General features: G+C 43.6%; 1 protein-coding gene across 1 annotated transcript in view; it reads left to right on the top strand.

Annotated features, from left to right (window-relative positions):
* stpg1 (sperm-tail PG-rich repeat containing 1) overlaps positions 1-15605 on the top strand; it is a 56061-nt gene extending 40456 nt beyond the window's left edge. The window contains exons 5-8 of the mRNA XM_080211392.1: positions 3195-3306; positions 5591-5768; positions 6856-7046; positions 15171-15605. Coding sequence (XP_080067518.1) covers positions 3195-3306; positions 5591-5768; positions 6856-7046; positions 15171-15244 — 555 coding nt within the window. The 3' untranslated portion in view covers positions 15245-15605. The remainder of the gene's footprint in view (positions 1-3194; positions 3307-5590; positions 5769-6855; positions 7047-15170) is intronic.
* Positions 15606-22525: the final 6920 nt, after the last annotated feature.

Raw genomic sequence — 22525 nt, 5'->3', positions numbered from 1 at the left:
TGTGACTCACATGTGGCTTCAGGCACAGCATGCTAGGGCAGTTGAAGCTGAACAGTAATAAACTGTTAAAGTTCCCTTATTCCTGCATAAACCCTCAACAATACATGGAGTCAGGAGCTGGCTGAGATGGCATTGATCCATTTACCTTTGATAAGAACATCACCAACAACTGGAGAAAGTTTGACAAGCCGATGAAGATCCAAGTCTACACATTGCTGAACCTGGCAGGTCCACAGGCTGTGGAGAAATCGGAATCCTTCACATTCCAGGAGAAGGAAGACCAAGAGGACTCTGAGGTAGAGTGAAAGAAATTTGAAGAAATCTGTATACCTGTAAAATCTGCAATTATGGGTGGCACAATCTCAACACTGCCAGTCATAAACCCAATGAATCGATAGAGTTGTATATCGCAACACTGAAAATTCCGGCATAAAAGTGCCAGTTTGGTGCTCTCACTGATGAACTGTAAGCGACTGTATGGTGTGTGGAATATACAGTGACAATGTGTGCAGGTAGCTGCTCTGTGAAGAATACTTTAACATTGGAATCTGTCATTAATATTTGCATGTTGAATGAACAGTCTGAGAGGAGCACTGAACAATTAAGAAGAAAAGCTGAAGACTTTTTAATACAAAACACACCCTGCTCAAACTGCAATGGCCAGCCCCCACAGGAAAGAAGTGCATGCTTTATATCTCCCAAGCACTGTAAGAAACATGGTAAACAGAATCACTTTGTCAAGTGTTATGATCAAAGCCATATCAATCAGTTCCTGTTATAAGACATGCTGCAGCCAGCTGTCTCCCCAAAACTCAGTGTATAAACAAAAACAAAGTGAATGAGCTGGAGATAAATGAAAATCTTTAACCTCCAGATGCATTCTCCTGTGAAAGTGTTGATTTCTTCAGTGAAAAGGATGAGATATTCACAACTCTCAACATTGCCCACAGTAATGTCAACCTGAAAGTTAACATTGATACTGGGGCAAAATGCAGTGTTCTGTCGAAGCCACTGCTGGAGAAATCGAGCCCTGTGCTGCACTTGATTCCATCCAAAAGTAAACCTTGCTACGTATAATGGACAAACCATGTGCAAAGACAGCACAGTCACCCTGGACTGCTCGCAGCCCAACTTTCAATTCCGTGTAGTCAACCAGCATGTTAAACCAGTACTGAGTCTCCATGACAGCAGTGCACTAGGATCTGCCTTGGGCTGGATGTGCATGTTTCACAGCAAGAAGCATTCGAGATGCTGAAATACAGACCTGTTAGACTGTGATCTAATTGGGAATCTGCCTGTTATATATCACACAAGCCTGGGTGATTCAATGTCACTCACTGTCTGTGCTCCAAGAAGAGTACCCCTTGCCAGGAAACAGAAGGTAATAGGTGAGCTAGACAGAATGATGAGACTCATTCTCAAAACGCCCCTCCATACTGCGTCACCACACCTGCAGTGAATGATGCTCATCCTCCCATGATACAACCTCACTCTGATCTACAAATATGGTAAGGAACTATCATTAGCGGATGCCCTTTCCAGGGCTCACCAACCCCTCCACTAAGCAGGCCGAGAGTGAGGAAGACATCGACATTCTGACCATCCAAGTGTTGTCATCGTGGAGACGCAATGAACTCGAAGCTGCTCTGCAAATGGACCACGCTCACAAACAACTCCATGACATCGTCCTGAAGGAAGGGTCTGCAATAGCATAAGAGCTTCTTCATGAGCTCTGTATGTTTTACACTGAGAGTGTAAGATGCTCTGATACTGCACAGCCAGAGGTTCCTAATTCCTCACTATCTACAGAAATACTGCACCCAGCAGCTCCTCCAAGGGCACCCAGGGGCCAAAGCAACAAAATACAAGGCAAAAGAAACTATGCACAGGCATATATATACGTATATTGTCCAGGTGTGCACCTTGCAATGGGCTCAGGCCTCACCAAGCTGAAGAACTACTGCACCTTCCTGAGATTCCAGATGCTCCATGGTCACTCACCACAGCAGATGTATTTGAATGGGAAACAGCATCTGTTCCTCAGAGTGGATGACCATTAATGACTTATCTGACATGATGCGCATTACAGTAACCTGGAAACTGAAGAGATACTTTGCCACGCATGCCAGTCCTCAATGGCTAATGATGCACAGTGCCTGCCAGTTTATGTGCAGGGAGTTCAAGGACTTTTCCCACATATAGGACTTTGAGCATGTTACAAGCAGCCCCCTTTTATCCACATTTGAATGGTTTGACAGAGTGTGCAGTACACTCAGCAAAACACCACCTCAGACATTGCCTGTGCGACAGCTCAGACTTTTATGCTTCATTGCTTCGTTTGTGCAAACTGCCAAGGGAAGGTCTGCCCTCACAAGCACAACGAGTGTTCTCTAGATGCACCAGAACCATATTGCCAAAACCCAGTTGCACCCTAAAGTGGAAGAAAATGTGAAGGAAGCTCTTCTGAAATGATGACAAAGAGGGAAGAGCTACAATGACCACAAAACTTGCAAACTCTGGACTCTGGAGCTGGGCCAGACAGTTGGAATGTAAACTCTGCGGGTTTATGACAAATTGGGCATAGTCATGCTCCCCAGCACAACAACAACACAGCCTCCTCAGATGGCGCCATATATGTCTGGAACCTGCGTTATCTGAACTAATCCAACCGAGTGCTACAGAGACTGACACATTGAGTCGGCAGTCCGTGTCTCCCACACTAGCTGAGATGGAAGCCCTTCCTGCTCCTAATGCAACAATCCCTGGAGCCACCACGCCCATCCGGGGTTGACCTGGAGCTGTCCATCATGTGGACAATATCCCAGCTGTCTCCCAGGCACAACCACCCTGTGCAACTACATGCTTGGTCTAATGTGCGGGGGGAGGGGGTGGGGGCTGGGGGCATGGCTGGGCAGAGAATGTATTATTTCCGAAGAGGAAAATGGCACAATGTCATTGTTCCAATGTGCAGGGTGGGGGTGGAAGATTTCTTGAAATCATTGCACTAGTAATTTGTATACATAAAGGAAAGTGAACATTGATGTTATTTCCATAAGCCTTTTAATGTATTAACTGCTGAAAATTCAATTAGGCACAAATTGTAGCTCATAATAACAGATACAGGAGGTGATAGTCATGTCATATGATAGATGTGCAGAGGGAATTCACTCCACTGTTTACAACTCTTTCCTCAGATTTCTAATATTTACCTTGGGAAAATGAACAATGTCTCAGCTGAATCTGCATTTTTATCGAAAACCAGCAGGAACATGCTTGCTCCAGGCACTCGGAAGGGACCTTCCCCTTGTAAGTACACACAACCTACCAGTACAGGGAAATAATCTGCGCCTAGTTGCTTTTTGCATAAATAGCACAAGGTTCACGGAAGAAATTAGGTAAATTATTGAGGAAGTTGCAAATAATATTTAAGGTTTGATCCACTTATCCCCGTACTACGATCAGAGTGTTGATCTGACCGTAGTACGGGTGATTTGTGGTTTTGATACGGGTAGTAAGGCTGATTTGCATGTTTATTATACTTATGCTTGCTCACTTGACAAACACGAGGGGTCACAGGTTCAGTGACAAACACGAGGGGTCACAGGTTCAGTGACAAACACGAGGGGTCACATGTTCAAGGTGAGGGGTGGGGGGGCGCGAGGTTTACCTCAGATATCAGAAGCACGTATTTTACACAGAGGGTAGTGGGGGCCTGGAATGCACTGCCAAGCAGGGTAGTGGAGGCAGACATGCTGGGATTGTTTAAGACTTACCTGGATAGCCACATGAACAGACTGGGAATGGAGGGATACAAACGAATGGTCTAGTTGGACTAATGAGCGGTGCAGGCTTAGAGGGCCGACGGGCCTGTTTCCTGAGCTGTATTGTTTCTTTGTTCTTTGTTCTTTAATCAGTGTTGCTGAAATCGAGGTGGACTTTTGTCACAAAATGGTTATCCTGTAAAAGTAAATCAGCCTTATTGTTGTGAATGTTCCATTATTTTGAGTTCACTGAAAGGGATTAAAGCTGTGTGGAAAACTGAACTTGGCACAAAGGCCAGGATTTTCCAGTCCCGACCGTGTCTGCCAGTTCAGCGACAGCACTGGAAAATATGATGAGAACTGCAAAGTTGCGTTTTACTTTGGTGTAAACGTCTGTCACTATTATTCCCTCCTCTTGCCGATGATGGGACTGTTTTCTGGATGTTCAATGTCAAGAACATCATTTGAATATATTAATATATATAATTATCAGGCCCCTAAACCCAAACCACCTTGCCTATCAGAAAATCCATCCATCTCAGCATGACGATAGAACATGTGGTGTGGGCTCCCAAGGCGGATGCCTGGTTGCAGACCTCCCAGGGGTGCTCAGGTGTGTGCAACAGTTGAGGGGGAAGAGAGTCATGGCTGGGCACTACCTGGACACTGCCTGCTCCCAGGTAGTGCCAGTGGAAGTGCCAGAGGAGTGCAGAGGGGACTCCAGGGTGGACTCCTTGACTTTAAAAATGGTGCCTAGATCCTCAGCTGACCATCAGTGAAGTGATTGCTGTGCAGGGAATTTTACCTTTTTTTTAAATGTGCTTCAGGAACATATGTTCTTATGTTCTTATTTATTCGCCACAAGTAAAGCTTACGTTAACACTGCAATGAAGTTACTGTAAAATTCCCCTAGTCGCCACACTCCGACGCTTTGTTTGGGACAATACACCTAACCAGCACATCTTTCAGATTGTGGGAAGAAACCGGAGCACCCGGAGGAAATCCAGGCAGACACGGGGAGAACGTGCAAACTCCACACAGACTGAAGCTGGGAATTGAACCTGGGTCCCTGGCGCTGTGAGGCAGCAGTGCTAACCACTGTGCCACCCTGCTGCCCCATTCTTCTGAAGTCTAGAGAACACAGGCCCAATCTCCTCAGTCTTCCATCATAGGACAACCCTCCAATCCCAGGGATTAATCTAGTGAAGCATTGGTGCACTCATTCCATGACCAGTGTATCCCTCCTTAGACGAGGAGACCAACACTAGACACAATATTCCAGGTATGGTCTCACAAAGACTGTGTACAGCTGCAGCAACTGCAAAGCACTGTAATAGGCAAACAATCTTTCCTAAATCTGGTAACCTGATTTCTTTCCTCATCCCCTCACTGGCCACAATTCTCCACTGATTAACACCCCCATTGACCATCCAACTGTCCCTGACTGACCACCCCCAACTAACCTCCTGACCCCTCCCCTCCACTGACTACTGGACCCCACACCGATGACTCGATCTTCCAAACTTGCCTTCTCCTTGACTTCCCAAAGTGACCTGGCCCTTTGAACTTACCTGCTTTACAGTTGCTAGTGCTGTAAGAAAGGGAGCATGGCTTCTTTACCCTTGACTCAGCTGCCCTTAACAAAAGGCATGGGGAAACTCACTGCAGTAAGCCTTTCACACCCAGTCAGAGTCAGGAGCTCGAGCAAGAGAAAAGGTGAGTAACTAGGGTTGATTCAATTGTGATTGCCGCTCCATGGAAGTTCAGGGCCATGAAATACACAACCTAACATCACTGTTAATATGTCAGATGCTGAAACTCTTTTCCAGGTCATTACAGTGTCAACCATTCTTTGACAAAGGAGTCATCAAGATCCATAGTCTCCTCTTTTAGATCCAAGACAACCCGCCTGAAAAATCCAAAGGATTCAAGTCCAGGACCAGCCGCCTATCAACCTTATAAACCAATGGGACAAGACAGGATGCAATTTGTACATCTGCATCCCTGGTACGTGTAGCTGACTCCATCTGAGTGGTTACTGTAGGTCAATACGGCAAAACCTAAATGTTGGAGGTCTGATGGTGGGAAAAAATATGATGTATAGATTCTGAGTTTTCAGAAAGTGTGAAGTTTTCATCCTCTGAGTTTAATGGGAAATTAGGGGTGGGCAGTGGAGCGAAGGCACAATTAACAGTGTGTAGAGCCATTTGACCTATAGTGATCTTCAAACAAAGATCCAAGAATCTAAACAATTGCATAACACAGTACGTGTAACTTTAGATCAGGAGTAGACCGTTCAGCCACTCAAGTCCATTCTATCAATCTATTGCAACATAATTGAACAATAACTCAATTTTATTTATCTTCCTTTACTTCACAAAGTCTCGGTGACCATATCCAATAAAAGTCAATCAATCTCTGCCTTGAAATTTTCAGTTGACCTATATTCCTATAGTTATGTGAGTATCCGGAACATAGGCTAGGGACTGGGGAACATGTTATGGCTCGAATTAATTTTTCAAATTATACTGCTGAAAAGAGAGATATGTTGCTGGGATTTCCATCATGCACACATTGGGACACATACAAGAATGCCAAGCACGATGCCAGGGACCCGGGCTTGAGTCACTGTCTGTGTGGAGTCTGCATGTTCTCCCCTTGTCTGCCTGGGTTTCCTCTGGGTGCTCCGGTTTCCTCCCACAGTCAGAAAGATGAGCTGGTTGGGTGCATTAACCCGGACAGGTGCCGGAGTGTGCGACTAGGAGAATTTTACAGTAACTTCATTGCATTGTTAATATAAGCCTTCCTTGTGACTAATTATTAAACTTTAACTTTAACTTTTAAGAGGTAGTAGAAAAGGATGTTGAGTGCACAAGGCATTGCATGGAGAAAACATTTGAGACAATTTCACAAATGGATAAATTTCACAACTGAGACCCTGTGGATAGGTTCCAACATCATGAAATGAGCTGTAGTTAACTTCATTATGTAAATCACTCGGGCTAATTCACTGTTTTTGTGGCATAGATTTATTATCATTTGAGTAAGTATTTGTGACTTCTCATATTGTTTTGTTACAATTTATCTCTTCTAGGAAGAAACATTATATGTGTCTCTCTGCTCCTCCCTTCCCAGTACGTAAAAACCCCACTCCTCCTGGTCCCGGATACTATGACGTTGTTGATTTTCACGATCCACCCAAGCATTATATGTCTAATGCTGTGTTTGTATCTAACACGAGCCGCTGGGCTGGAAATGTCCACAGCAAAGATGTTCCAGGGCCAGGTATGAGACTATGATGGTTACTGATAAGGAACAGAAATAGCACGATGTTGTAACTTTCGCAATAGATGGTTGGCGCTGCTTGTGAAGGTTGCAATGCACACTAGAGCTTGCAGATGATATCAGCGACTACTGAGAAAACCTTTAATGACATAACGAGCACGCTGGTACATTCTTGCCGTAACTTATGGGTATGCTAGAGGGGCCTGAATTTAGGCTGATTCAAGCCTTACATTAAAGTTTAAATTTTTTTATTAGACGCATTAACATCTAAAGATCTAAACATCTAAAGATATGTAGGTTAGGCGGATTGGCCATACTAAATTGCTCCCTAGTGTCAGGGAGCTAGCTAAGGTAAACACATGGGGTTACGGGGATAGGGCCCAGGTGGGATTGTGGTCGGTGCAGACTCAATGGAGCGAATGGCCTCCTTCTGACAGTAGAATTCTACGGTTCTATACACTCTGTAGGTTTATGAGGTTTTCACCCATCTTGATACAAAGGGAAATGTCAGTGACTCCCAAAGCAGCTAGTTATATTCAACTCCCATCCAATGTTGCTAAATGCCAGGTATTTATCTCCAATACATATATGTAATATACCATTTTGATGCACACTCTCAGCTCTAAGGTTGGTGACAAAAATTAAAATGAAATGCATTTGTGTGAAGGAATGTATGCAAAATAAACTCAGGAATAATGGATGGATTTGTGGAGGTTGATTGCCAAAGGAGGTGAACAAGTAAAAACCCTTAAAATACCACATGATAAAAGCAGATTTGACGTATCCAGTCATCATAAATTAGTGGCTTTTGTGGCTATGCTGCACTTGGCACAAGCAGATAATCTGGAAGAGTACCACCGGTGTGCTAGTAATGCGATAAAAGTATTAACTTTCACCTGATGAAGAGGCAAATCCCGGAAGCTTGTGAGTTTACTATAAATAAATTGGTTGAACTTTAACCTGATGTTGTGAGACTTCTTACTGTGTTTACCCCAGTCCAACGCCGGCATCTCCACGTCAGAATTGAAGCATCCCAGCCTCCATATGGGTGCAAAAGAAGGTGGAGAGGAGATTTGACCGAGATCTTCAAAATCATGAGAGACAGAGTAGATGGAGAAATGTTCCCTTTGGCAATGTGGGGTCAGGAACCAGTGGATACAAATTTAAGGCAAGAGAACCAAAAGATGACACGTGAGAAACATGTGAGATTCAGTAGTGAGGATCTGGAATGCACTGCCTGCGTTACAGAGGCAGATTTGATTGTGTCTTTCAAAAAGGAACCGAATAAACTCCTACAGGGAGAAGAAACAATTTGCAGGGAAAAAGGCAAGGAAGAGGGACATTGCATTGCTCTTGCAAAGAGCTGGCACACACCCCCATGGGCTGAGTGGCCTCCTGTGCCTTAAGCATTCTCCACTTTCATAATTGGACCCTACTGGGAAGGGGAGGGAAGGAGAGAGTTCAGGGGAGCTACCTGGATCATCAAAGGAATATTTTTATGCACACAGCAGGGGAGGAGAGGCAATGTGGAGGTAGGTGTACAAAGCAGCACCTCATCCCTCCTGCCCTGTGCCACATAAGCACTGTTTGTTTGGGCCCGGGGTAGATGATGGGAATGTGTTTCCAGTGGGGTGCATGGACACCATTGCCATACAAAATGTTGACCCTGCAAGCTGCAGCTGATCCACCCAGAATGAAAGTCAATATATGTTAAACACCAATAAGGTACAAATTGTAAATCAGGATGATTGTGCTGACTGATGGGGTTTTAGCGAATTTTGTTTATTGATTTCCCCAGGATGTCAAATACAAATGCAACATGATTACCAAGCAGTTTTGCTTGCTTCCTTGTGTTAAAACCACAAGCCAACTGTTTGCGGTAAGCCTGCAAAGCACAAGGAAATATTGAACGCCCCCAAAAAAAAAAATTTTTGCCAGCTTCACTCACCATTACTCTCCACCTACAGTTTGCAAATTGACACCTCCTAATGGTTCTGAAGGTTGCAGCACTCACAGAGAGATCTCTCCCCGTGGGAAAAGCCAAAGAGTGTAACTGTTGTCGATGAAATGTCACAAGGTCTGTAAGAACTTTCAGGAATAGGGAGATACTTGACTACAAAAAAAACCCTGCATACCATCTCAACTTAGCCATTTCAAAATACCACACAGCTGTAAAACATTGCAGGGTCAATTTGCAAAAAAGAACTCAATAAACAAATAGTTGCATTCCTATTCTTGTTATGATAGATAGCACTCTGCCATTCCCTTTGCACATTGCCAGGTTCTTACTAAACATAGGTTTCTGAAGCTGTGTTGAAGGAAAAACTTGGTTCTATTTTTAAAACTTTCTGTAGTGTTTTTTGTTGCATTTTGGCAAACTTCTCAGTTTTCTGTCTTTGCAGCAGGTAAGTTTCTCTTTGGGCAGTCGAACAAAAGCAAAGCACGGTGGATGCTGAAAATCTGAAATAAGAACAGAAAGTGATGGAAAAATATCTCAGCAGGTCCGACAGCCTCTGTGGAGAGAGGAATGTGGAGTTAATATTTGGAGTCCAGTATGGGCGGCACGGTGGCACAGTGGTTAAAACTGCTGCGTCACAGTACCAGAGACCCGGGTTCAATTCCGGCCTCGGGTCACTGTCTGTGTGGAGTTTGCACCTTCTCCCCGTGACAGCGTGCGTTTCCTCCGGGTGCTCTGGTGTCCTCCCACAGTCCAAAGATGTGCGGGTTAGGTTGATTGGCTGTGCTCAATTAATCCTAGTGTCAGGGGTAAATATGAGGGGTTACGGGAATAGGGCGTGGGTGGAATTGTAGTCGGTACAGACTCGATGGGCCAAATGGCCTGCTTCGTAAGATTTCTATAAGGAAGAGTCACAGGGACTCCAAACGTTAACTCTGCTCCTCTCGCCCTGAGGCTGCCAGATTGACTGAGTTTATCCAGCATTTGACTCCCTTTAGTCAGGTTGTGGGAAAGGGTCCGGCAGTCATGGATCAGCAGCTCTATTTTCCTCTCTGCTGCCTGGAATGGGAAAGTCAATTAGGCAGAGTGTATAAGGGGTTGACATTTCAACTCTTTTGTGGGGAGAATGAATTTTCACCCCATCAGCATTTAAGAATATTGGCACTGGGAAAAGAAACTCCTTCTCAGATTTTTAAATTCTTACCTCTGTCTATGAGTTGTGATCTAATGATTTGCTAAACCCTTCACAGATGTCATCATTTCAAACCTTCCAATTGTAATTTGCAGCTTATCTATGTAGATTCATAAACATTCACAGCGTAGAGGGAGGCCATTCAGCCCATTGTGTACATGCTTCTCAATAAAGACCTGACCGCACTAATCCCATTTTCCAACCCTTGTTCCATAGCCCTGGAGTTATGCTGGCACAAGCGTATATCTAAATAATTCTTCAATGTTATGACAGTTTCGGACTTAACTACCCTTCCAGGCAGTGAGTTCCAGACTCCCACCATCCTCTGGGTGGAAACGTTTCTCCTCAGCTCCCCTTTTAACCTTCTACCTCTCAACTTAAATCTATGCCCCCTGATTATTGACACCTCCATTAATGGAAAAAATGCCTCCTATCCACCCTGTCTGCGCCCATCATAATCTCGTACATCTCTATCAGGTCCCCTCTCAACCAAGGAAAACAGCCCCAGCCTATCCAATCTTTCCTCATAGCTCAGACCCTCCAGCCCAGGCAGCATCTTGGTACCCTCCTCTGTACCCTCTCCATGCAATCCCATCCTTCCTGTAATGCAGTGACCAGTACTGCACTCAGTACTGCACTACCCTGCTGTAATATGAAAAGCTGTATGTTCATATGAATTATAGATATGGGTGAGAGGGATTTGTGGAGCAGATTGATGTGCCATATTTTGTGACATGCCTCCTTTATCCATGGTACTGACTAAGATAGTGTTACCTTGCCAGGCTGCCTGAAACACATTTTATTTCCTCATACCCTTGCCTTGTGCAGCAAGACGCTCAAGCTGCATTGCTCTTGCAAAGAGCTAGCACAGATTCAATGGGCCGAACTACTGTCATCCAACAAAAGGGCTTGGGGGTTGCACCAATCTGCCTCTTGCACAACAACTGTTTTGCATCCCTCCAGGTTAAGTTTTCTTGCAATTGACTTTTAACAGCCAGTTCTTTTCCACCATTCGGTGTATGGAATGACTGTCATATATTCAGCAATTATTTTCAGTAAAAGACTGAGAGAGGTTTTGCCTCCGTGTGCAGCCGTTCACTTTATGTAGTAAATGCCTTTAACTTTTCCTCCAGCAGTTCTAATGGGGAAGTAAGTGTGAGATTTTTCTCCAAAGTGCACAGAAACACTTCCATGTGGAAATGAGCTGACCTTGTACACTCACACGGGAAAAAGTCTGACAACACTAGGTTTAAGTCCAACCGATTTATTTGATAGTAAACTCACAAGCTTTCGGGGTTAGTCCCTTCGTCAGGTGAATGGAGAGTCACACGGGGTCAATTCTCCATGAATACCACATGTTGCAGTCCAGATAACACTGAGACAAGGAGTGAGGGAAATTTTACACTCCAGTTTTTGGAGGGCAGGAACAGTGGAGGGGCCGAGGAGTTGAGTGTGAGTCCCAAAACGGCTTTTACTGTTGGGATACCCTTTCTCAATTAACATCCCGCTGCCCCCTCCCAAGGCATTTGGGGCCCTGGTCTTCACTAGGATGAGTCTGTTCGGAGATCCTGTTATTGCTAGGGTGAGACTGTTTGGGCCCTGTCGTCACTAGAGTGAGGCTGTTCAGGCCCTGTCATCACGAGGGTAAGGCTGTTCAGGGCTCTGTCATCACAAGAGTGAGGCTGTTTGGGCCCTGTTATCACTAGGGTGAAGTTGTTCAGGGCCCTGTTATGAGGGTAAGGTTGTTCGGGCCCTCTCTTCACTAGGGTGAGCTGCTCGGGCCTTGTCTTCACTAGGGTGAGCTGCTCGGGCCCTCTCTTCACTAGGGTGAGCTGCTCGGGCCTTGTCGTCACTAGGATGAGGCTGTTCAGGATTCTTATTACTAGGATGAAGCTCTTTGGGGCCCAGTCATCACTAGGATGAGGCTGTTCAGAGCCCAGTCATCATTAGGATGAGGCTGTTCGGGGCCCTGTTATTACTAGGATGAGACTGTTTGGGGATCCTGTGATCATTAGGATGAGGCTGTTCAGAGCCCTGTTATCATTAGGATGAGGCTGTTCAGAGCCCAGTCATCATTAGGATGAGGCTGTTCGGGGCCCTGTTATTACTAGGATGAGACTGTTTGGGGATCCTGTGATCATTAGGATGAGGCTGTTCAGGCCCTATTATCATTAGGGTGAGGCTGTTTGGGTCCAGTCATCACAAGGGTGAGGGTGTTCGGGATCCTGTTATCATTAGGATAAGGCTGCTCAGGGATCCTGTTATCACTAGGGTAAGACTGTGGTCAGGGAATTGAGAAATGGAATTCAGCTGTTCACCTATATTCCAATCAATCTTTTAACTCTAACCGCTGTCCAGTGACATCCCTTTCTCATCCCTCTGATTGACAGTGTGGGGAAGAAGTTTCAGGTTGGTTTTGAGGAAGTGCTCGCTGATTGTGGCAGTATTTGCCTCATTGCAAAGTCAAGTTATTAAAATACGAATCACAAAGTGGTTATCATTGCCCTACACCACAAAACCAGCCAACTGGTCACTCTGAGCCTGCCCATGCAGAGTGTTTGCTTATCTCACACTCAGCACACATTCCATCGTGGAGACCAGAGACAAACCTGAGACTGAGCCTCAAATCTTAATGTTGTAACTTGGCCAACTCTTGCTACTCGTCCTGCCTCTCATGACACCTTGCCCAGTGTAAGGATTCCAGTTTTGGGTGGCTACCTTCTCAGGTATGTCCTCGGAGGGGAATAAAAGGACAGTGGGTGGAGAACTGATTAAAGGTCAGGATCAGTTGTCAAAAGTGTTGTAAATCTGGGAGGAGTTCTGAAGCATTAAATAAAAACACAGTTACTGAGTGTGGCCGGTACTGGCTCTACATCAGATTAGTGCAGGGGCTTTGAAATAGGTGGTCACATAGATAAGGGAGCTTATAGCTGTTGAAGACTTTGACCCACAGGCACAGAGGCAGCCACTGATGTTACAGTGTCCGTTCCATTGGTGCTGATCAGGGTAGGACATTATTCCTCAATTCTGCCTGTCCATATTTTGATGTCTATATTTTATACATCGTATAAATATAATTTTATAATTCTTATTTAGCTAAGAAGTATGAAATAAGTTCATTACTGGCGAGGTTTTCCATCATTGTGGCCACGGCCTCCCTTTCAGCTGAGGTTTCTGTTCAACAAATGCTACCAAGTGGGCAGCACGGTGGCTCAGTGGTTAGCACTGCTGCCTCACAGCGCCAGAGACCCGGGTTCAATTCCAGCCTGAGGTGACTGCCCATGTGGAGTTTGCACATTGCCCCCATGTCTGCCTGGGTTTCTTCCAGGCTCCGATTTCCTCCCACACTCCAAAGATGTGCGGGTTAGATTGATTGACCATTGTAAATTACCCCTTAGTGTCAGGGTGATTTGCAGGGTAAATACATGGGGTTACAGGGAGAGGGTTTTGGTGAGTTTGCTGTTGGTGTAGACTCGATGGGCCAAATGGCCTCCTTCTGCACTGTAGGGATTCTATGATTCCAAGTATAAATGACAAAACACATTAAAACCAGCCTGATCATAGAAACTTCCTTATTAACATATTTTAATAAATAAACATTTCCTGGTGCTCCTTATAGCTGATCATGAGGCTATTTCCAAAGTTTGGTCATGGTGAGAGAATCAGGCCTCTGTCAGTCAGGGAGGTGATGGAGTAAAGTTGGATCATGTACACCACATCTGAGAGCCATCACACAATCAGACAAGAGCAGACTATGGCCAGAATTCTCTGATGCTGTATGCCCCAGCACTGCTGACAGCAAGAATGGAGAATTTGGTGCTCAGCCAAATCTTCATTCAGAGCAGCGACACTGGAGAAAACCAGTTGCAGATGAGGTCAGGGAATCCCAGCCTCCACACATTGCAATGGGACAGAAAATCCCAGCTGCAGACAAGACCAGAGTATCCCAGCCTCCACTTGCTGCAGCAGGACTGGAGAATCCCAGCTGCGGATGAGGTCGGAGAATTTCAACCTCCTTTCATTGCAGCAGGACTGGAGAATCCCAGTCTCCATTCACTGCAGTGGGACCACAGAATTCCAGCCATGGAAGAGGTTGGAGAATCCTGGCCTCCATTCACTTCAGCGGGAGTGGAGAATCCCAACAGCGGACAAGGTCAGAGAATCCCAGCCTCCACACACTGCAGCGGGACTGGAGATTCCCAGCTGTCGATGAGATTGGAGAATTCTGGCTGATAGCTGTGAACTACACTCACCTTCAGTAAAACTAATTCAGCAGAGTTGCAGACTGAGATCGCCATGATTCCTGTATTTTTGATAGCTTTAAGGTGTAATTGTTAATTAAATCTGTGATAGCTTGTATCATATGCTTAGCTGACCCTAGCAGAAAACTAATGGGAATTTTATGTTTAATTATTCATATAGACACAAACTACCAATTCAGGTGAATAAATTACTAATACTTCCAGCTAAATGAACAGCATGGTTCAAGGATTGTAATTTTTTTTAAGATAGGAGAGGATATTGAAAATTGGAGAAATAGCCTGTGATATTTTTACCCTCATTTTCCCTAAAACAATCCAAGACTGTCAAACTTGAAATCCTTGAACAATGTAAATGGAAAAGTCAGTCTGGACTCCAACTCAAATGCACTTCTTTCAGATGGGACTCCAGTATCTTGAAGTTGGAACACTCAGAGAAACAGTATTGTTTAATCATTGTGAATAGTCCTTGCCAATCTTGAAGTTTAAGTTTATTTATTAATGTCACAGTAGGCTTACACTAACACTGCAATGAAGTTACTGTGGAAATCCCCTAGTCACCCCTTTTCGGATACACTGAGGGAGAATGTAGAAAGGCCAATGCACCTAACCAGCACGTCTTTTGGAAGTATCACTAAATCTTAATTAAAATACTGTTAGAAATGTCTTCCAAAGTGCTATCACGTGCTGTTGTTTATCTGTTCTTCCTTCCACAGCTTCCTATGTGCCAGAGAAGAAAGGCAAACAGTCGTTCCTGTACAACAGTGGTGGAAAGTGGGTGCCGTTATAGACATTGATGGAGAAGCAAGCAAGGATAAATGGCTTTCCAGTGATTACACGTCACATCAGCTTATATTGCATATATGAAGGTGTGATCTGTGCTTTGGATGGCACTGGACACACAACAGCATGGATTCATCATCAATTTTGTCAGAATTCTATTATGGAAAAAATACAATCATAATCAAGTTTTGGAATTTATTATTAACCTCGGATTGGGGACAGTTTCACCTGCATGTATCATGTAATGAACGTTTCCTAATGAAATATAAAAACTTCTCCTCCAAAGAAGAACAACTTTTTATTTTCTGTAGGAATCAGTTGAGGGCATTTGCATTTAAACTGTTGCTTATATTATCCATACAGGTACTGAAAGCATAAAGGTGTGATCTACTTTAAATCTTGGGTTAACATATTTATTTATCATTATTTCAACCAAACAGCTCACGTAATAACACTTATTCTCCAAAGTAAAACCACATCATTATGGCCATTATAAGAAATTAGGGAGAATGTGGTGATTCAAAACTGCACAGGATAGCATGTTATGTTAAATGCATTTGTAGTGAGTCAGCTTTATATTGTTGGCATCTCTGAACAAAATGCAAGCTGGTGTATTAATAACAAACAACTGTGTTCCTTAAAATTTACCTTTTTGACCACGCTTTTGGTCATCCCACCTAATATCTTCCTACAATGCGACTAACTCATTACCATAGCTATTAACCAATTATACTGCAAGGACAGCCATGAAAATGGGAATTATTGAGTTTGTTTTTGTGCTTGGAAGCTGTGGGTTGGCCATGTTCCACAGATATAGCAGAGAGGATTTTAAACCAAATAGAGTGGACCAGGAATCAAATCTGGGATGATGTGGTAAATCAAATAGTAGAGACAAGTGAGAAAGGTAGTACCATGGGAAAGGACAGACAAGAAGGGACAGAGAATACAAATGTAAGAATAAATCAGCAGATAAGACTGGAGATTACAAAAATAATAGAAGGACAAAATTAAAGAATTCGTATCTGAATGCATGTAGCGTTGAAAACAAAACAGATTTATCAATAGTGCAAATAGAAATAAATAAGGATGATCTGATAGCCATTACAGAGACAAAGCTACACGATGACAGATTGGGAACAGAATATTGAAGGGTGCACAACATTTAGGAAGGATAATAGCTAGGAAACAGTGGTGGCTGGTTCGTTAATTAATGATGGTATTAGCACAATAGAGAGGGATGACCTAAGCTCAAGTAACCATGACGCAGAAGCAGTTTAGATAGAGATGAAGAATGATAAAGGCAAGAAATCACTTTTGGGAGTGGTGTACAAGCCTCAGAGCAGTAGAGCAATAATCACTGGGGATTTTAACTTACATTGGAAAAAATCAGATTGGCAAAGGCTGCCTAATGAGGAATTAATAGAATATTTTCAGCATAGTTTCTTAGAACGGTGCCAATTCTGGCACCAATCAGACAGCAGACTATATTAGATCTGGTACTGTGCAATGAGATAGGATTAATTAAGCGTGATAGTGAGTGAGTCTATCGGCAGAAGTGATTATAATGTGATTGAATTTTACTTTCAGTTGGAGGGAGAGAAGGGCGGCTATAAGTAGCATTGGTTTGTAATGGAGTTCCTCAGGGATCAGTGTTGGGGTCCTTGCTCTTCCTGATAAGAAGGCCTAGACTATGGGGTTCAGGACATGATTTCAAAATTTGATGACATAAAGATGGAAATGCTGCCTTGAATTTCAAAAGGACGTGGACATTTTGATAAATTGGGCAGACAAGTGGCTAATGAATGTAACTGCAAAGAAGTGTGAGATGATTAATTTTGGCCGGAAGAATATGGAGGTAGTATAAAATAAATGGAATAGGGGGAATTCAGTGTATATGTACGTTGACCATTGAAGATGGCAGGGCATGTTGAGAGAGCAATTCATGAAGCATACAATATCTTAGGTTTTATTAATAGGGACATTGAGTACAACAGTAAGGAGGTCATGTTGAACTTGTATAAGACATTAGTTATGTCTCATCTAGAATGCTGCATGCAATTGTGTACACCATACTTAACAAAGGATGTGAGGCATTGGAGAAGAGATTCAGAAGAATGATTAAAGGATAAAGAACTATAGCTATGAGGGTGAATTGGGGAGGTTGGCACTGTTTTTCTAGAAGTAGAGTGCATAGAAAGAGTGGTGGAAACAGTTTTTGAATGTTTTTAAGGCAAAGGTAGCTTTCTCAAACTCAAGAGATGAGGGTTCTTTAAATCATTCACCGGAGGAAGCTGGTGGGAGAGTGTCAGGAGTGGACTGGAAGATATCATTGTGCCACAGCCTCACTAATGATATTTAAATCAAGATTTACATATATTTAAATATTATAATCAGCCTTGAGTCCTTCCCAGGTGCAAGGCTGATCATGCTGGAAACTGGGACCCAGTAAGATTGCGAAAGGAGAGAAATCAGGCGCAAACTTGATTTTTGATCTCTCTTACGATGGGCTGGCTCACCTCACCCATTGACTGGCATGACAAGCAGGTAAGATTGCCCTTATTCTACAGTCATTCTAACCCAAACCATTTGATAACTGGATTAAATGCTGACTAATCCTGACAACATTTAGACCAATACCTACCCACTAGACCAATACCTGAATAACAAGATGTGCAATACTCAATATTTAAATGTAGCAATATTCTTTTATTCTCATCACCATTGATACATTGGTAGGTTTGAATAAACACCTAGACTACCACTGTAATGACAAAGTACAATACTTCATTTTGAGTATCCCCTATGGCTCCTCAAGTCCGTCAAGCCAATTTATGCCACTTCCATGCTCATTCATGCACTTACAGATCTCTGGGCTTTCAGTCAAGAATAAATAATGAGGGTTGGCTGAGAGTGCAAAAACCAAAACCTCATGGAAACTAATACTTGATTGAAAGCTCTGGTTCTGTGATCTATGCTGTCAATTGCACAATGTTAAAGCAGTTTCAAGTGCTTGCAGTTTTTGTTATTAATACTTTAAAGGGTTTGAATGGTTGACAATGGTTGCCTTCAGTAAAAAGGAATTCTTTGAAGGAAGTGGAAAATAATCAATGGATGACTTTTTAAAAAAACTTTTCTAAAACATTCCAATAAGGTTTATTTGTTCTACATAATGGATAGTGGTACATGGACATGGGAATGCCATTGATTGGCATGGGACGCATGAGGATCCACAGGGAATAAATGGGGAGCATAAGGTGGTATGGTTGGGGCATGGCCGAGCATTTGAACTCAATCTTTCAAAAGGTTCTCTTGTGCAGCCTATGGTTCCTAACACCTCCGACTCTTGGAAAAGCTGGCTTGACTCCATGACAGTTGCAGGGGATTAGGATAAGCCTATCTGCTCAATAGAGCTTGCTAGATCAGGACTGCAGGATGCAGGCTCGTGATCCAAACGCTTAAAATGCCCTGGTGAAAATCAGAAATCCAAGAATGGGAATGCCAATTGGCATTGAACCCTAGTTGTCATTTCTAAAGCACACCAGAATCTCCCAGCTCTGTGAAAATTCAGCTCTACGCTGCCTAGTTCCAGACATATCTGCTAGGGGTGAAGCGTCTCAGCATCTATCCTATCAGGTCCTCTCAGAATCTTTTATGTTTCAGTGAAACCACTTTGGTATTCTTCTAATCTTCATAGGGAATAGAAAAATCAACCTTTCCTCATTACGTAATCCTCTCACCCAACCAGGCATCAATTTAGTTAGCTATTGCACATCATTTAAGGCAGCAATATCCTTCTATAGATACACAGTCAGACTCTGTACGCTATATTCTGGGTGTGGTCTCACAAATGTAGCAAAAGTTCCTTTATCTGGTATTTCAACTCCTTTGCAATAAAGGGCACCATACCTTAGTAAATGTTTGTTGTACCTCCATGTAAACTTCCCTGTTCCAGGAACAAAGAAACTCAAACACCAACATTGAATAGTTTTTCACCATTTGAAAAAAATGTTCTGTTTTCCTTCTTCTCTTACCAAAGTGTATAACCTCACATTTTCTCACCTTGTACTGTATTTGCCACTTCCTTGCCAAATTAGTAAACCTATCCGCATCTGTTTGCAGACTCCATGGGCTGCAGTTTCTCAAGGTCTTCAGCACCCAGCCTAGGATCAAATGAACAACCCGAGCCCACACTTACTGTCAGCACAACTGATGATGCAATCTTCCTGGAAGTTGTCTCCCAATTGGCTGCCTCTGAACTCGTTGTCTTATTAAGCATAATAAGTATTATTATGCTTAATACAGCTGGTGGACATGGAGAAGCTATATGGACTATGGAGCCTATAAAACGCTTGGACAATAGGTATTACACTCCTAGGAGTGGAGAAGAAATCCCTCTGTTTGAGGTGGGAATATGGCCTATCCTGCCCTGAACTCCATGTTGGGATATGACCCCTCCAGCTCAAATGGATCTCATCTTGCCAGCAGCGTCCATTGGTGGATCTGAAGGTGGTGGAGGCTGTTCTATCAGTGGCAGAATGCCCGTGTGGCCACAAAATCAGACCTAATGTGATCCGTAATTGCCTACCTATCCATGAAAAATGTCTTGGGTAGTGGGAATATATCGGGAGGCCATCCTAATAAGCTAACAACTATTTTGCCTGCCCCTCTCCCACTCCACCGCCATCACCCCCATGTATCTGAGTCCTCTATCACAACCTTGCAAGATTAAGCCTTTTGTGCCCTCCTTATAATGTACTTTCCCATCTAATGTTGTTTCATCAGCAAGGGACCTTTATTCTTACTCATTGTTTCCTGTCCTTCAGCCAATTCCCCCTCCATATTAAAAATATTGCTCACAATCCTATCAGCTTTTATTGTGTGCAGCAGCCTTTCATGTGGCACAGTATTGAATGTTTTTATTGAAAATCCTGTTATAGAGAGGGGAGAAAAGCAAACTGAACTCTTCCATTTTCTTGCCGCCTGTCCACAAGGAGAGGTGTTTTAAGTTTTGAAATAGGCTGTAGAGTGTTTGGCCAAATGATCTGTGAAGTTCATTTTTAAACTGACTCACAGAAAATTCTCTTTAGCACTAAACCAGAAGTATTGTTTATTCCTATATTCAAACCAGCACACTGGTCATCACAGTTACACACACACAATTTCACACACACACACACACACACACACACATATATAGACACACACTCAGACACATACACACACACGTGGGCTCAAGAGAAGCCCTGAAGATCTGAGACAGCAGCTGAAGATTGGTGACTCTGTGCGATAGTCTGTAAGGCAGATACCCTTTGGAGCAGTGGTGTTTTGCTTGGTGTGGCTGAAGATCTGAAAGTGTGTTGGGAAGGTGAAGATTGAGTATATGCAGAGATCCACAGGAAAGGAATCTCAGAAGACATGATTGAAATACTGGAGGTGGATTCTTGTTGAAGCTGCCTGAGTGGAAGCAATATTTAGAGAGAATTCCAATGCGAGTTCTTCAGATATGTAGGTTGGAATCACTCAAGAGAAAGACAGAGTTTTAGTTAACTGGTAGGCTCACAGAATAACAATCATCTGGGTGGGATGCTGGTAAATCCATAGAATTTTTTTTGGTCACATCTGTCATTTGCTTTGGAGTGTGATATGTCTGACCACATTTCACCTATTGGTTCACAATGTACTTCATACTTATCCTGAACATTAAAGTGTAAGATAGGTATGGTAAATTGATTTATTTTTCCTTATTTGTATGTGTCTGTAAATATATAGCTGAGGTCAAGGAATAGTGAACACTTGAATCATTTTACTGTATTTGTACTGGAATTATCCAACATTTTTGTCAGGTGTAATATAGTTAGTTTTTCTTGTCTAATAAATGTTTATTCTTTGTGTTAAAAATTCATCAGCAGATTCCTGTGAATTTGTTCAGTAGCTTACCTCCACGCTTTCTAAAAATATGGAAGTTGGGATCTATCAAACCAAGTTTCACTCTGGGATTGGAATTATCCAGTATTAATGTCTGCTGGGATCATAATCCAAATACACCACCTTCTCAGTTCCCTGTTATCTAACCAGCTACTTAAACCTTAAAAAGAATCAGGCTGGCCAGTTATGACTTCCCTTCCACAGAATTGTGTTGGGTGTGTGTAATCACATGTTGATTTTTTAATTGCCCTGCTACCACATCCTTAAAAATGGATTCCAGCATTTTCATGATGACTGATGTCAGACTAACTCCCCTATGGCTTCCTGTTCTCTCAGCCCCATCTTTCTTGGAAGGTGAGGTTACATTTGTTACCTTCCAACCCATCGAGACTGTTCCAGAATCTAGGAAATATAATACATTCATTATTTCAATTAAGATTTTTTGTCTCCCTGCAGGAACAAAATTTGTGTGTGCTGTGGAAGCATCCCATAGCTAACATTTAATTATGTGGTAAAGTATCACTTCCTTCCAAATTACATGCTTCAGTTGCAGGATCTGTTAACCATTGGTAAAAGCTACACTCATTGACAAAAGTGAAAGGAGAAAACTTAAACAGCAATAAATAATGTTAAATAGATCCTGGGGGGGGGGGCGCGATTCTCCCAAACAAACTCTAAGTGCTGAATTCATTTGAAAACTGGAGTAACTCCTGCCAATTTTTTTAACATGATTTTCAGAAGGAATTTCTGATATTGTGTGCACTGCAGAGTGTCCTCGAGGGATTCACACTGAAAATCAGGGGGCAGGGCTTGTTTCCACTGGAGAGGCCAGCAGCATAGCGCTGAGTGGGCCACTGCGCATGCCCCGATCTGTCAGCACCCAAGATCGGTGCATGCACAGTGGCCTCATACTGCCACCTACCTGCTCACTGGCTAGCCCAGTGACTCCAGAGCGCTGCCCGTCCAACCATCCCACTCCCCAGTCGCTGCCTCCCGGATGTCTCCAAGCCAAGCCCAATGTTTTCCCTCCCCACTGCCCCCTCCGTCCCCCCCCCGTTGCCCCAACCCCCCCCGAAAGCCCCAACCCGCTGGTCGACCCAATCACCCCCTTCCCTCCTTCTGCAATCGATCCCAACGCAGAGTGCCACTGGGTCTCCTACATCCACCAATTGACTCCCCAATAGGCCCCCCCAATAGACCCTTCCCCCTTGCTAGCCAAACCGCCTTGGAACTGCCCAATGCCTGATGGGCAGTGTCAAGGTGCCCGTTGAGCAGTGCCTTCCAGGGGGCCAAGTTTGTACTGGCTGGAGGAACTCCCTCCTTACCCCTGACCTCCTGGGGTGTGGGGCTCTCCAGCAGGGTT

Source organism: Carcharhinus amblyrhynchos, chromosome 24, assembly GCF_965287045.1.
Source record: "Carcharhinus amblyrhynchos chromosome 24, sCarAmb.v2.hapA, whole genome shotgun sequence".
Lineage (NCBI taxonomy): Eukaryota > Metazoa > Chordata > Chondrichthyes > Carcharhiniformes > Carcharhinidae > Carcharhinus > Carcharhinus amblyrhynchos.
This window is presented reverse-complemented; position numbering and strand designations above follow the sequence as displayed.